The sequence below is a fragment of the Euleptes europaea genome, chromosome 1, assembly GCF_029931775.1.
Source record: "Euleptes europaea isolate rEulEur1 chromosome 1, rEulEur1.hap1, whole genome shotgun sequence".
NCBI classification, from domain to species: domain Eukaryota; kingdom Metazoa; phylum Chordata; class Lepidosauria; order Squamata; family Sphaerodactylidae; genus Euleptes; species Euleptes europaea.
Genome location: NC_079312.1, coordinates 125195991 through 125212812, shown reverse-complemented (window position 1 = coordinate 125212812; position 16822 = coordinate 125195991). Strand labels below are relative to the sequence as shown.

General features: G+C 43.6%; 1 protein-coding gene across 1 annotated transcript in view; it reads left to right on the top strand.

The window, feature by feature from the left end:
• Window positions 1-15675, top strand: part of MFSD11 (major facilitator superfamily domain containing 11) — a 33122-nt gene extending 17447 nt beyond the window's left edge. Inside the window, exons 7-13 of the mRNA XM_056859384.1 lie at window positions 3775-3919; window positions 7248-7288; window positions 8257-8322; window positions 10254-10379; window positions 13202-13376; window positions 13894-14029; window positions 15482-15675. Of these exons, the coding sequence (XP_056715362.1) occupies window positions 3775-3919; window positions 7248-7288; window positions 8257-8322; window positions 10254-10379; window positions 13202-13376; window positions 13894-14029; window positions 15482-15646 (854 nt within the window). The 3' untranslated portion in view covers window positions 15647-15675. The remainder of the gene's footprint in view (window positions 1-3774; window positions 3920-7247; window positions 7289-8256; window positions 8323-10253; window positions 10380-13201; window positions 13377-13893; window positions 14030-15481) is intronic.
• Window positions 15676-16822: the final 1147 nt, after the last annotated feature.

Genomic DNA, 16822 nt, shown 5'->3' with positions numbered 1-16822 from the left:
AGTGGTCCAGAATCAGTATCTATTGGGAGATCCTGGAGCCGATTGTTGACCAAGAGAGGATCAGGATGTGTCCTGATTTTCCTACTCCTGTGGGCCCCATTCTTCCATGCATCCTCCTCCTGTGTTGTTTGTACCTCCATTTGTTCAGATTCCTTACTCTCCTGCTCCTGTTGCTCGCTAAAGAGAGCTTCATGAGTTCTGTCCATGAACTCTTCACCTTGCTTTAAAAAATGGAGTGTGGACAAGCGTGTCTCAAGACCCTGTATCATCTCCTCCAGCAGGGCTACCAACTTACACTTGCTGCAAGTGTAATTAATGTTACCCTCAGGTAAAAAGACAAACATGCCACAGACCTTTCATGTTACTGCCTTGGCTCCCTCACTAGCCACAATGCTGTGATCCATTTCTGAAGTTTCTTTCCTAAGCTACTCTGATAGTTCCCCTGGCAAACCTTCTTTCAAGGCTCCCTCCTTGAAGAAGTATGAATCTGAATCAGTACTGGGTATGTGTTGGTCCAAGAATGAGTCTGGAGCTGCAGTGAGCTTCTGGTGGACGTGACAGCGTGGTATAGTGGTTAAGAGCGGTGGTTTGGAGCAGTGGACTCTAATCTGGAGAATTGGGTTTGATTCCTAACTCCTCCACATGGGCAGCAGACGCTATTCTGGTGAACTGGGTTGGTTTCCCCACTCCTACACATGAAGCCAGATGGGTGACCTTAGGCTGGTCACAGCTCTCTTAGAGCTCTCTCAGCCCCACCTACTTCACAGGGAGTCTGTTGTGGGGAAGGGGAGTGGATAGTAAGCCGGTTTGAGTCTCCCTGAAGTGGTAGAGAAAGTTGGCATATAAAAACCAACTCTTCTTCTTTGACACAGCCTTTTTCGTTTTGTTTGTTTACATGTCGTTTGAACAACTTAAAGAGGTTTCCTTCTTTGGAGGCGATTACTGCTCAAAAGTCAATCTAGCTAGCTTGTTCAGAAGAAACCGAATAGTAACTGGTGAATAATTCAAAGGATGCGCTTCGTGTGAAAACAGATCAGGCTGTTGCTTAAACTAGTTCAATGAGGAGTGGGCTGGTTTTAAGAGGTGGGGTGTACACAATTCATTCTGGAGTCTGAATGCAGCCATTGTTTCCACTGTTTTCTGGCTCAGTCAGGAAAAAGTCCTGTAAGCCGTAGGAGTCTGCCTTCATTGAGCTCATCTCGCTAATCAGCTGTAGATTAGTCTGATTCTGTTTACGTTGTAAAGGAGTCCTTGGCCATAGTGTATGTTTATCAGGGAATTGTATTGAGGTTGTATTCATTTGGTTGCAGGCAGTCCAAGGTGCATGACGGCCACAACGAAAACAAGAGCAAGCTGCTACCGCAGTACATATTTTGTAATTTGGCGCAGAATACCACCATTAGGGATGGGAGAGCGCTGTTTCTTTCGAAACAAACCTTTCTTTCAGCACAGTCTCGTATGGAGTAATTAGCAATTTCGAAAAATAACATTCTTGCCCTTAAACTAACACCTGCTTTTTGCTAGCTAAAGCGCATTTATATTCAGGCTTTATTGCAGCTGCAATAATAGGTTGAAGAATCAGATTAATACATTTTTAAAACCTTTTGATCGATTAAAAACGGCTCTCATTATTAGGTCAGCAGGTTTTCAAAAACATAAGTTTAAACTTTCATACAAGTGCTTACAAAAACTCCAAGTGGTAGGCACCACTTTAGAAGAGACAGTGCCCTTTCTGTCTTTCACAGGAGCAAATACCTTCTCCGAGACAGTACCTGCTGCAATACGTGTATGCATTACCTGACCTTAGCGAATGTTTTTTTTCCTCCCTCGGAAATATTTATCTATATAAATGTATGCAGATGTAATCTATGAGTCAATTACAACTCATAGAATTGACTAAAGTTTCCCTAGATGAGTTACAGCTGTAATGATCATATTATAAATGTGTAACATAGACAGTGTTACAGGGAGTCTACCACAAGTACATAATACTGCAATACAATAAAGGTAATATTGCAAGAGAGAATCTTAAGAAGTGAATGATATATTGGTCTCAAATAGATATTTATTAGACAGGGAAAGGTTGCCTTTTACATAACCCACAATAACAACACAGCCCTACCAGCTGGGTCACAAGCCCCAATAGATTTTTTTTTGGGGGGGGGCTGTTTTTTTAAAAGGACCAGCTTCTGGCACGCATGCATCGAAAATAAGGGTGTTGTGCCTCTTGCTTCTCTTCGCACTTTCTGAGAAGCGTAGCGGGACAGAGAGGCCAGATTGCACAGTGGCAGATAGGATTCCTCCATGGCTCTGACCTTTGACTTGTCCTTCACTAGGGTATATCTCTTGGTGTTCAGCTTGGTTCCTCTTAGAGGACTCTGACCCTCAGTGCACTTATTTGGTTGCTCGGTTTTTGGAGGCTGCAGAGAAAAGTCGAAGGGAGGTGTTTTTAGAGATGGGTCTTATTTAAGTTTTATGCTTTTATTGTTCAAGACCTCGGTCTAAGAACAGGGGGAAACAAAGAAAGGCGTTCCGTTTGCATTTCCCATCCCCAGCTTTCTTGTTCTGTGGCCTGTGGTCTTAGCTCTTTCTCCCTGTCCTCTCATGTGACTGCGATGTCACATGGTTGTGGCTCAGTGGGTCCCATGCTGCCACTAGGGGGTTAACCATGGGTCCAAACATGTCTGGAAAGTTTGAAGATCATTGCCTTATAGTATACCTGGTTGTTGTTTGCAATTATTACAATTACGCATATTCTGTTAAAGACAAATTGGTTGCATGACACGTTGTCAGAAGGTGATGGATGAGAGGTAGGGGGGCAGGACATGCTGTGACAGTTACAGTGATGGAAGGGGACACTGGCGTCTTTGTGACTGGGAGGATGTGGGAAAGGTGCTCTCCTCCGGATTAGAGAGCCAGCGTGGTGTAGTGATTAAGAGCGGTGGTTTGGAGCAGTGGACTCTAATCCGGAGAACTGGGTTTGATTCCCCACTCCTCCGCATGAGTGGTGGACACTAATCTGGTAAACCAGGTTGGTTTCCCCACTCCTCCACATGAAGCCAGCTGGGTGACCTTGGGCTAGTCACAGCTCTCTCAGTCCCACCTACCTCACAGAGTGTCTGTTGTGGGGAGGGGAAGGGAAGGTGATTGTAAGCTAGTTTGATTCTCCCTTAAGTGGTAGAGAAAGTCGGCATATAAAAACCAACAACAACTCTTCCTCCTTCTTCTGAAAAACACGCTAGCCTTTGATGTGTTAACACCTCTTGATTTGAGGGTCCAGGTTCTTGTGGGCTTGAGCCCAGAAACTGGTGTCCAGATGGGTTAAGGATCCTGGAGCACATGGGTGGGGGCTGAAAAGGGGAGCTGCTCCTTTCTCTTTGTTCCATCATTTTGGACTGCATTATGGGAGCTGCCTCTCCTGTGTACACAAATTATTTTGTAAAAGCATATAGTAGACATTTAGGCACTACATCAATAATAACAAAACCCTTGATAAGCTCTGCATCTCTTTTCGCACCTTCTTTCTGTTCTTCATGCCGATCTCTGTACAACTCTTCCATTTTTCCCCCCAAAAGCAAACTATGCACCTTATGTCAATGTTGTACTGTTATAATTTCCTTGGTGGAGAGTTTATTAATCAATATGTGCTGTCAGCTGCCTCGAAGATGACCTATTATGCTTCAGTGCAAGAGCTTTCTGGCTGTTTTGACTAGTATTAATGGTTGTTGTTTGTTTAGGAGTAACTAATTATTGTTCCCCCCCCCTTTCTTCCAGAGAATGACCGCAGGACAGTCTTCATTGCTCTAACAGTGATTAGCCTTGTAGGCACTGTTCTGTTCTTTCTCATCAGGAATCCACAGGAATCAAATACAGAGGAAGGGGAAATATCAGGCAGTGCTGATAACCTTGTAGAACTGACGTAAGTGCTCTATGGATCCATATAGTCCATGCTTCTGCTAGATCCACATGCTCTACCATCTCGTTCAAGTGGCAAGACAAATTATACTTAGTTGCCCCCAGAGGAATGCATGAGTAATTTTACTTTTCCATTAATGAGCAGTTGTATCTGAACAAGCTGTTCTTTTGACCCAGTACTCAGGGTAAAGTGTGTGACTGAAATAATCTTTCTGGAACTGTAGGGTTTACCATAGGAACAGCAGTAGCAATGCAACTACCATAGGACAATGTAACTTGGATTGGGTGAAAGTGCCTTTCTGTTAGCAGCACCTGGGTCAGGGGTCTCTTGACTAAATTATACATAGTTATAGCCCATTGATGTAAGTTAGCAAGGGCTATACCACTGTGCTTGGGCTATACCACTTCAGAGTGGTGAGAGACAGCACGGCATAGTGGTAAAATACTAGAACTAAGGCTAGAAGTGAAGAGAGATAGGTACAACCTCTCATTTGTTCATAACGCTAGCTGGGTGACTTTGGAACAGTTACACATACGCGCTCAGCCTAACCGACCTTTCAGAGTTGTTTTGGAGATAAACTGGAAGTGAGGAGAACTTGATATGCCACTCTGAGTTCCTTGGAGAAAGGGCAGGATTAAAATGTAATAGAGTGCTGGTGGAGCACAGAGAAAATTAGCATACTACACTAGTCTTCAACCATTTAGAATCATAGAGTTGGAAGGGACACCAGGGTCATCTAATCCAACCCCCTGCACAATGCAGGAAATTCACAACTACCTCCCCCCCACGCCCCCAGTGACCCCTACTCCATGCCCAAAAGATGGCCAAGATGCCCTCCCTCTGATCATCTGCTTAAGTTCATAGAATCAGTATTGCTGACAGATGGCCATCTAACCTCTTCTTAAAAACCTCCAGGGAGCTTTTGATTTAATTTCAACTCACTGGTTCTGGTACAACCTTCTGGGGCAACAGAAAACAACTTGGCACCATCCTCTATATGACAGCCCTTCAAGTACTTGAAGATGGTTATCATATCCCCTTTCAGTCTTCTCCTCTTCAGGCTAAACATACCCAGCTCCTTCAACCTTTCCTCATAGGACTTGGTCTCCAGACCCCTCACCATCTTTGTTGCCCTCCTCTGGACACGTTCCAGCTTGTCTACATCTGTCAGATAGGCTCTCCGCCGGCCCCGGATAGAAACAAGATGGTTTCCCCCACGGACAAAATGGAGTCCTTTTGCACTCCGTCCCTCCCCTTTTGCACCTGGTCTCTTACCCAAGATCTGCAGTTCAATGGAGACCCGCCCCGGTAATGGCTGATCTGATACCGGGTCCCGCAGAACAATACTGGGAGCCCGGGAAGATCAGCCACTTAACGCACACATTTAACTCTGAATACTTTTGCTCAAGTCTTTACCGGTAGTTAGCTTCGGTATTGTGTCATTGTTTCCAATAATCCAATCAACCCCATTGTATCCACCCTATATATGTTTCAATATTCCCCCAAACCTGTATGCTAGCCTTAAGTCTTTGACCTGCTGAAATCGCTGATCTTCTGAAATAAACTTTTAACTCGCTGTATCGTCTGGAGGAAAGTTATTGCCAGGAACGCATCGACTTGCTGAGGCCTGACAACATCTTTCTTAAATTGCGGAGAAAGACTGTTTTTTGCACATTGTCATGAGAGCCCCCACTTACAGTTTCTAATGATACAGCCTGACACAGGTTTAACAACACACTGAGAACTAGCCCAAGTTCTCTAGCATCTGCCGTTAGTGTTGGTCTTATAGCCCCATCCCTCCTTCTGTAACCATCACTTCCCATCTTTGCAGGAACACAGATGAACTGATAAAGTTCTTCTGAGCATGTGCACAATGCCTTGCCATCAGCCCTGAATCACTGCAGCATGTATCTGCACACTTTAGAATCAAGGAGCAGGGCTTCCTTCAAGGCAGAGGCAGGTTTCCATGATGACCTGTGGTTTGGCTTGTCTTTTTAGAAATCGAGTCATGCCCACAACCTCCCTTGGCCGCATTCTTAGAACAAAATTCCGGAAGTTTTTTGTAACTTTTAAAGTATGGAGATGATCTCAGGCCACCCAGCCTTACCCACTCACTTTTACAACAAGATAAGTCTTGGGTCACTGGCAAGCGAGAAGGGCAATGGAAAGGTGATTGAAAGATGTAAGAGGAAAGGACCTGTAACATTTAAATGAAAGAGAAATGAATTTAGATTGAGATCTGGGAATGTGATTGACGTAACGCTGCTCGTCGCTTCTCCTCTCGGAGCAGTCTGTCAGCTTTTCAGGCACCAGTAATTGCTTTAGGGAGAACCAGCCTTATTAAGAACCGCACAGGAAAAGATTCTGACCTTTGGTAAGCATTTAGAGGCCTGGCTTATGAATTCCACACTGGAATTTGTATATGGCAGCCAAGTGCCTTCCGTAGTTCTAAGAGCCCAGTAGATTTCTAACACTCACCATTACTTTCCTCTAATTCAAGGACAATAAAATGATTATTTTCTTGGAGAACATTTACTTTAAGGGCTGTCTTTGAATACTTGAATTTTCCAAAAGAAGCTGTTTGCAAGTCCTGCAAAAATGACAAAATCTTAGGATAAAGTTCCAGGAAATAGTTTTAGTGGCTCTTAGAGGTAAAAATTCTGTAGGCCATTTATGCAGGGTCGATTTAAATGCTCGCTCAAAGCTCCTTTTTTAAACCCAACCTTTAAAATGACTATGCATGGTCCCAATGCAAGAGGAGGAAGTCAAACAAATTCCACACACACACCCCACTCGCCTGCTCCTTCTGTCCTTCGTTTGCATAGCTAAGCCTCCACTGGCTTTGCAGTGACTTCTGGAATGATGGTTCAGTGACCTTCCAACCTTGTTTATGATGTTGCCACTGAGAATTTCATACCCCCTGGAGTCTTATTAAGGTGCAGTTTGTTGTTTGAATGCAGTTAATCCAAAACCTGTGCTAAGATTCCAAGTGACCTAAGGTTTCTTAATTCATATTCTTTTTTTTTTCTTTTTTTAACAAATCAGTGTTTAAGATGGTGGGCAGAGCTAATCTAAGGGGGGGGGAACCTCACTGAAACTTCTAAGAAAGTTAATTTTGATTCAATTTACCTGGTTTCGTTTCTGTGTGAGATATTGTTTCCCATAATGTGTTTGTAATATTTCTAATGGCAAATGTTAGCAAAAAATGTAAAACAGATGAACGTTTTACAGAGGAAATGAGTGTGCATGTTTTACAGCTCAGTGGTATTTACATCTTAGCATTGTTGGTATTTATTTTTCCATTGAAAACATGTGTTTTATTTTTAACCAGGCCTGACCAAAGTAAAATGACAAGAGCCACAGATGCATTTAGTAAGTAAAATCCCATAGAAGAATTGCAAGCATTACGGTCTCAGGCATTTCATCATGTCTAGTTATAGTTAGAGGACAATTTGAAACTCACTTGTGGGCCTGACTAAAAATGACTAGGGAGCTGCACTGTTTCCCCCCTCCCAACTATTTTCCTGTTCGTATCCCCTTTTCTTACCTACCAGTGCTTTCTGTTTCCTAGTATCACAATAGACTATTATTATCTGAGAGCTCCCCTGGGAGGAGAAAGTGCTTTTAGTTCTCTTCATGAAAGATTTTGGGAAGTTCCATGCAGCTTGGCGGTTTCTTTCAGGAGAGCAGTGGCCATGATAATCTCAAAAGGGGTGGAAGATGGAAATGCTTGCTAACATTAATGGCAGCCAGCATGGAGTAGTGGTTAGAGTGTCAGACTAGAATCTAGAAGACCCAGGTTCAAATCCCCACTCTGCCATGGCAGCTTGTTGGGTGACCTTGGGCTAGGGTTGCCAGCTCCGGGTTGGGAAATACCTGGAGGTTTTGGGGGTGGAGCCTGAGGAGGGCATGGTTTGGAGAGGGGAGGGACTTCAATACCAGAGACCAATTGCCAAGGCAGCCATTTTCTCCAGGGGAACTGATCTTTGTTGCCTTGAGATCAGTTTTAGCAGTAGGAGACCTCCCGCCACCGCCTGGAGGTTGGCAACCTTACCTTGGGCCAGTCATATATTCTCAGCTTAACCTACCTCACAGGACTGTTGTAAGGATAAAATGGAGAAAGAGAATGATCTCAGCCACTTTGAATCCCCAGTGAGGAGAAAGGAGGGATTTGAATGAAATAGTGGTGGGAAATGTCGTCATTTCTTCTCACACCCTGCAATTCTTGTTCCTATATACAGCTGTGTGAGTGGTAATAGAGACCATAAGCAAGCTCCCCTTTTTTTCTTTAGCATTCAGCATAATTTTTTTGATTTTGTTTTTCTGTGCTTTGTTTGCAGAAAGTTCTATCAAGCTGTGTTTCACAAAAGAGATCCTGTTACTTAGTATCACAACGGCCTACACAGGTATGATCAAAGGCGCAAACACTGCTGTCTGGGATTTGCCTGGGAACTGGGAGAGGTACCCTTTCTGGGGCCAAGAGCAGCTTTCTCACCTGTCCTGCCATCCTATGTCCATTGCTTTTCGCTGGATCTTCTTCTCATCTCATATGAACACATGAAGCTGCCTTATGATACAAGTGATAAAGTTTATTGTCTGAAGCCGAAGGCCATCTCAATCCACCATACAAAACAATAAAATAACATAAAATCTCATGAAATAACATTAAAATACCTTTAAAACAGTCTGACCCACAAGATGAAGCTGCCTTATACTGAATCCATCAGTGTCCATCTGAGTCAGTCTTGTCTACTCAGATCAGCATCGGCTCTCCAGGGTCTCAGGCAGAGGTCTTTCGCATCACCTACTTGCCTAGTCCCTTTAACTGGAGATGCCGGGGATTGAACCTGGGACCTTCTGCATGCCAAGCAGAGGCTCTACCACTGAGCCACAGCCCCTCCCACAATCTCCCCAAGGATTTTGCCAGTTCCTATTTCTACTCCTTTTTCAGAACCCGCTTTTCACAACTGCAAACCCAGGGAACGGTTTGTGTGGTGCTGGAGAGCCCACGCACAGAGCTGAGGCTTCCTTTTTCTTCTTGACTGCTGAGAAAACTTCCATCTGATTTGTATTCTGAACAGCTGCTTGTCTTGGCTGTCAGAACTGCTCTGGGCCAAGCTACGCAGAAAGCCTTGGCTGCTCAAGACATTTTATGGATTGTGGCCCTTGACCTCTTTAAACGATTCCTTTCCAGCATCCCTAGGTGCCTTTTCCAGCATCTGTAGGCAGTCCTCTTGCTATGCTGACATGAGAGCAGTTATTGGTACCTGCTTGAGAGATGAGTGGCACAATTGCCATCTGGCGGTCACAACTGAGAATACCTCTCATTCCTTAGACGCAGTTGTATATTTGAGGTTTCCCCTTCAGACACAAAAGGCTAGGTGTACAAGAATGGAGATCTGCAAAGCTTTTACTTGTCTGCATAAAAAAACCAGTAATTGCCTTTTGAGGGGGGAATCATTGTTAGTTGAGCACAAGAGATGTGAAAAAGCCCGTGGCCTCTTGGACAGACTTACTCATTATCCTCCCACCACTGTAATAATGTTTTTTGTTTGTTTGTTTTTTAATGACGGGAGACATGGGCATGTTATTTGGAAGCTAGCACCCTATAATTCATGTGTGAACTGCGGGGACTGCTACTAAGTGCTTGTTTGGGGTTTTTTGACACTAATGAAGCTCTCGTTTGCGAGACTGAAATTCTCCTCACGTAATCTGATTGCCGTAGCAGCCCTAATAGCCCAGGCTAGCCTGATCTTGTCGGTACTTGGGTGGGAGACCACCAAGGAAGACTGGGGCTGCTCTGAAGAGGAAGGCAATGGCAAGCCACCTCTACTTATCTCTTAACTACTTATCGCCACTGTGGTGTAGTGGTTAAGAGCGGTGGTTGGAGCGGTGGACTCTGATCTGGAGAACCGGGTTTGATCTCCCACTCCTCCACATGAGTGGCAGAGGCTAATCTGGTGAACTGGATTTGTTTTCCCACTCCTCCACATGAAGCCAGCTGGGTGTCCTTGGGCTAGTCACAGCCCTCTTAGAGCTCTCTCAGCCCCACCTACCTCACAGAGTGTCTGTTGTGGGGAGGAGAAGGTGATTGTAAGCTGGTTTGATTCTTCCTTAAGTGGTAGAGAAAGTCGGCATATAAAAACCAACTCTTCTTCTTGCCATGAAAACCCCATGAGGTGGAGCTTCAGGGGGTTGCCATGAATAGGTTGCGACTTGTTGCCTCACTTTGCCTTAATCTGATTGTCACGGCACTGTCAGCTAGTCTTTGTATGAATAGTGCTTAAGGGTAAAGCAATTGTGCATAACCCCCAACCGAAATAATGTTTCTTTCAAGGTCTGGAATTAACGTTCTTCTCTGGAGTGTATGGGACCTGTATAGGCGCTGTAAATAAATTTGGTGTTGAAGAAAAAAGCCTGATTGGGCTCTCAGGTATTTTTATCGGCATTGGAGAAATATTAGGTGAGTTCACCCTGAATTTGGTGTAGTGGAAAATAATTTTTTGCCCGCAATGAACCTTGCAAAGAATAAGATGGGCCTGTTTAACATGGGGATGTAATGCAGCTGCGCTAGAGGTTTAAGTAGCAACTGCACTCGATAGTTAAGCCTCAAGTCAGAGGTGGGCTACAAACTGGTAAGTTTTTATTTATTTAGTTTAAACATTTGTATCCTGTTCCTCAACCGGAAAACCAGTTCCCAAGGTGGCTTACAATAAGGCTAAAACATCAAAAACACAGTAAAATATTTAAAATATTAATATGAGAATCCATCAAATCAAAAGGCAGAAACACAGAGAAAATTAAAAAGCACCAAGCAGCCAAAACATTAACCAAGATTAAAATAAACAAATAGCATTAGATAAAACAATTAAGATATTGCCAGGAAATAATTATTTACTACAGTGCTAGACAAGAATGCTATTATATATGTAGAATTAAAAGTGTTACATAGGTTGTAAATATAAATATAATGTCTTCAATCGTCTGCATATGATTGATGATCATTTGTCATCACTAAAATATAAAATAAAATAATACTAAAACATGAAAGTAAAAAAGTATATAATAAGATATATAATATAATGTCTTCAATCAGTCTGCATATGATTAATGAACATTTGTCATCACTAAAATATAAAATAAAATACTAAAACAGATGAAAATAAGTAAAAAAGAAGATATATAATAGTATCTTCTTATGATCCTTCTTGAACCTGTGTAGACCAAGATTTCCTGATTTTTAAAACCAGCCAGCCAAATGTTGCCACCTTAAAAGTTACCTCCTGATTCTTATCTGATAATATACTATACACGTAAAACATTTTGTTCTTCCCTGGAGAGCCCTTCATTATTGGAACAATCAAAGCATATTATTATTTGGGATCAAAGGGAGCTGAACCAGCTGGGGGAGGGTGCTCCAAGGCTGAGGTGCCACAACTGAAAAGAACCTGCTCCATTCACCTCCCCTCTGAAGAGGAGGGAGCCAAAGCATGGTCTTTGATTAAGATATACAGATGTTGGAGAGCTAATAACCAAGCAATATTTTGTGTTCATTAGAATATGCTAGCTGCACGGGACGTAGATGCCAGGTCAAATAGCTGTTCCATATAAAAAAACCGTCTGTCTTCTTTGCTGTGGGAGCAAAGTTCTCCTGCAGACAGCAAAGTTCATGACACACTTAGGAGTGCTTTTCATAAGCAGCAGATGAAATGGTGATCTTTGGTCTTTGTTGTACCACTTCAGGTACACATGAAGTGCACCTCCACTCAGAAACATTCCTTTCACATTAAAAAGAACTAAATGCCATCGTGCAAGGCTCTAGTTAAGCCTCCCCGCCGCCACCACCCCCTGAAATGCTAAGTTTCTGTTTGGAAGGATTCATTTTTGTATGGAGGAATATTCAGTCACGAGTCTCTACCGGCACACTGAAGTGGTTGGAAGAGTTAGGCCAGTGATCTCAAATTTGTGATCTCCCCCATGTTCCCTTCTTCTTCCCCAAAGCAAAGAGCTAATTGTGGCTTTCCTCCACCTCATTGGAGTGGGAGGTGCTTCAGAAGAGAAGGCAGCACCTTAATGCTTGCAGGAGGCACCTGTTCAGAAGCAGTTCTCTCCAGCATAGCAGGACACTCCTCTGGGAATTTCCAAATATACTGTGGCTGGTCTTGGTCCACATGGCAGCCATTTTGTGGTGATGCCCATCACTTGTTTTCAAAATTCCAAAGTACCCACAGCTCAATGATTTTGGGTGTCCCTGAATTAGGCTGTGGTCTCTAGCTGGGGAAATAGGCATTGTTGGACTGTGGGAGAGACTGTCTGCATTGCAGGCTTCAGTCTGTGTCATAACTAACCCTTTGGTGTGGATTCGTCTTTTCTGAATTTCCGTATTGTCTCATTTTTGGTTCATTTGGCTACATAGCCATAAGAACATAAGAAGGAACCCTGCTGGATCACACCAGACGTCCATCTAGTCCAGCATCCTGTCTCACACAGTGGCCAACCAGTTCCTCTGGAGGTCCAACAACAGGGTGTGGAGGCCAAGGCCTTCCCCTGACGTTGCCTCCTGGCACTGGGATTCAGAAGTTTGCTGCCTCAGAATTTGGAAATTTCCCTTTAGTCCCCAAGGCTAGTAGCCATTGATGGACTTATCTTCCCACCACAGAGACAGTGCATAAACGCTAGGAGCACCAGGTCCAAATCCCCCCAATTTATTGAAGCTAGGGTTGCCAGCCTCCAGGTACTAGCCAGCCAATAGAGATAATTTCTCCTGGAGAAAATGACCACTTTGGCAATTGGACTCTATGGCATTGAAGTCCCTCCTCTCCCCAAATCCCACCCTCCTCAGGCTCCGCCCCAAAAACCTCCCGCCTGTGGCAAAGAGGGATCTGGAAACCCTACTTGAAGCTAACAATTACTTTCTGTCAGCCTAACCTACTTCACAAAGACATTGTGAAGATAAAATGGAGGAGCATGCTGCCCTGAGCTCCTTAGAGGAAAGGCGGGATAAAAGTGTGATTGATAGGTAGGAAGGACTGATCCTTCCTTAATGGTAGCAATCCTAAAAAGGCAGTGCTCAGACAGATTAGATTTGATTCATGAGATCTATAGGCTGCCCTTTCCTGGCCAAAGCCAGGCTCAGAACCCTACTCTGCTTGCTCTCTCCCCCTTAGTGTCACACATACAAGTTTTTCTCTTTACATTTGCAGTCAAAATCTTGTTAGATTCTGTGAATGCTGATTTTACTTGAGATTATTTTAACTTTCTTTTCCTCTTTGGCTTTGCCCACAGGTGGAGGAATCTTTGGCCTCCTGAGCAAGAGCAACCGTTTTGGCCGGAACCCAGTGGTGATGTTAGGCCTCATTGTCCATTTTGTGGCCTTCTATTTGATTTTCTATAACATACCGAATGATGCCCCTATTGCCTCCATTTATGGAACAGACAGCATAGCGTACATGGAACCAAGGTATTCCCTCCTTGTACTGGGCTGACAACTGAGCACCATAATCAGGGAGTCAGTCTAAACCTCATTGAATGCAGGTGGCCTTCCTTTTCAACCTGAGACCACTTTCTGTGAATCTCTAGAGACCATTTGTTCAAGTAAATTGCATATCTTTCAACTAGGGTTGTCAACCTCCAGGTACTAGGTGGAGATCTCCTGCTGTTACAACTGATCTCCAGCCAATAGAGACCAGTACACCTGGAGAAAATGGCTGCTTTGGCAATTGGACTCTATGGCATTGAAGTCCCTCCCCAAACCTCACCCTCCTCATGCTCCGCCCCCAAAACCTCCCACCTGTGGCGAAGAGGGACCTGGCAACCCTAGGGATACCTACACATTGAAATTTTTCTCAATTAATGTTAAGTCACTAGTGACAAACAATTCATGGTACAATTTGTACATAATACTATTTTTTTCAGCATAGTTTTATATGCATTGCTTAAGTACAGTGTGGTTGATGTGAGGCTCTTTTCCTTTTCAGCAAAGAAGTGGCTATTTTTTGCAGCTTCTTACTGGGTCTAGGTGATAGCTGTTTCAACACTCAGCTCCTCAGTATTTTGGGGTACCTGTATGCAGAAAATAGTGCTCCAGCTTTTGCAATCTTCAAATTTATTCAGGTAATCTCTCTTACCAAATAGCACAGCCAGACTGTATATTATAGGTTTAGTTACTAATCTACTGGAATAATGCAGTAATTATTGCACATCGATAAAAGGCAGCTTTATGTGGCAGCATTGGAAGGAACCCTGATGACTTCCTAGTTTGTATAAGTTTAGGAGGCAGCAAGAGGCCAAAGCACTTACTCTAATGGGATGCTTGGGTACCCAAACGAGACAAACATTATTGAAAAGATTGTACAGAAAAAATGAAAATAGGGATTTTTAAAAAGGCTTGAATGGAATGCATACATTGCTGGACCTGCCCTTTAGGAGAGTCTACAAGAGGGGGATCCATAAACAGGGTCGATTCCAGGTTTTGGGGAGCCTTGGGCAGAGAGTACCCTCCCCTAATACTCCCTTCACCGTTTTCACGTCCCTTCCTTCCCTTCCATTTCTGTTTCCTCTCCCATTCTCCCAGCCTTCCCAGCATGGTGTAGTGGTTAAGAGCGGTGGTTTGGTGCGGTGGCCTCTGATCTGGAGAACCGGGTTTGATTCCCCACTCCTCCACATGAGCGGTGGAGGCTAATCTGGTGAACTGGATTTGTTTCCCCACTCCTCCACATGAAGCCAGCCGGCTGACCTTGGGCTAGTCACACTCTCTCAACCCCACCTACCTCACAGGGTGTCTGTTGTGGGAAGGGAAGGTGATTGTAAGCCGGTTTAATTCTTCCTTAAGTGGTAGAGAAAGTCGGCATATAAAAACCAACTCCAACTCCTTCTTCCATTTATTGTTTTTTTTTCCTTTTCATTCCCATTCCGCCACTGCTTTCTCCCTCCTAGCACTGCTTTCTCTTCCCCCCTCCTCCTTCTCCCAATTGCTTTCTCCATCCCTCCTCCAACACTCGCATTGGCATTGCTGTCTCTCCCTCTCCTCTTCTGTCCCCCCACCAAATGCTTGGTTGTATGGGGTTGCTAGGCAACCCCATAATGCCAACTATGATCCCTTAGGATGCACACCTCACTTCTCCATTGGAGGGCTTCACTCCCATTTAAACAAAACTGGTTGGATTTTCTGCGCTAGGCCCCATTGTGCTGATTTTTTGATCTGCACTCTGAGGCCAAGTTTGGAATTAGATATATGGTTAATAGCACTGTATATTAAAGAGATGAAATTTCCCATTAAGGGGTCGTGCATACTGGGAAATGAAACAGTAGTATTGGATTTGGTGCGGACAAGCAGTGAAGCTGCAATAGGCAGAGTCTTATTGAAAGTGACCTTGCATCAATTAGAGTCCTCTTAGATTCGGGGACCATTTGCTGTCAAGGTTGATTTCAGGAAAACAGGTTTTACATACTAAAGAGGTTCCTTAGAAAAGAAATTTATGCCCTGGACTGTTAATAAAAGCAAATGCCTCTAGAATTGGAATGTCACTAACCATATATTCATCTCCTGCCTGCTTTCCTTTTCAGTCTGTCTGTGCAGCCGTAGCTTTTTTCTACAGCAACTATCTGCTTCTTCAGTGGCAGCTCCTGATTATGGCTGTGGTTGGGTTCTTTGGGACAATTACCTTTTTCACCGCGGAATGGGAAGCCCCAGCCTTTGTTGCCAAGAACATAGATTACAGCAGCATTTAAGGAAAGTCCTCTCATCATCCCAGGATAAAATTCACATGCAAACACATCCCTTTCTTGAAATGAGTTGATCGCAATTGGTGTTATAGAAGTGTGTTGGAAGAAAATCTTTTCCCACCCTAGAACAATGGAGAACAACTATTACATGGCATAGGAAAAAATAAGCACCAAAGTTTTGTTTGGCATCATCTAGTGCTGATGTGAAGGTTCATTTACTACAGTGTGGAGGAAGAGTGATCTGGAAATCATGGCACCAGGACATCTTTGTATCATTGCCACTTGCTGAGTGCTCATACCTCAGGTTTAGGACCATCCATTGTGGAAATCCTGCCCTTCTAAAAATAATTACCTTGCTGTTTTGGTTTTGATGATCTATGTCCCACTGCCGAGTGAGAATTTTTCCTTATGTGCACTGCAACACAGGTATGGAAGACTAATTCATTTCCTGGATTTGTGTAGAAATTGTAGACAGGCTCTAAAGCTTTATGTTTCTTCATTTGCCAGTCCCATTTTCTCCGGAGACATTTACTTTACAAGGTGAACTATCATCCATTTTGAAAAGAGAATGTATTTATGGGACAAGTAGCATAAGGGGAATTAAATACATCTGCACAAGCTATTTGGCTAATTTTATATAGTTAATCAGAGCCAAAAAATTATTAAGGTCCCAATCCTCGGAGGCTATTTATTTTTACTCAGGATCAAGTTTATGATGATGTTTGCTGCTATAAGACTGTGTAAGAAATGGTTTCCAAAGACCCCTAATGACATTATCATAACGCATCTACAAATATGTAAATACCTTGGTGGCTTAACTGAGTTCAGTGTGACTTGTCACATGCATAAAATTACTTCGATGCATGAATTAGGTCTAAGATTAAGGAAAGTGTCATGCTTTGTTTTAACCCCATTCACTTCTGTTCATCGATTAGTAACATAGTCTTCTCTTACTAATATATATTTTTAATATATTCATAGAATAAGACAGTGGCTTGGAACTAGACTAGCATTTCTGCAGGTGCAAGGATTTCTGTCCACAGAGCATAATGCCCTCCCCCCTGCAGTAACCTGAAACACACACACCCCCAAAGCCATTTCAGGCTGCCACAAGAGGGGGGTGGCAAGAAAGTTGCATTCTGCCAGTGGAAATCCTTGAGCCATGGAAACACTCGCCTGGGA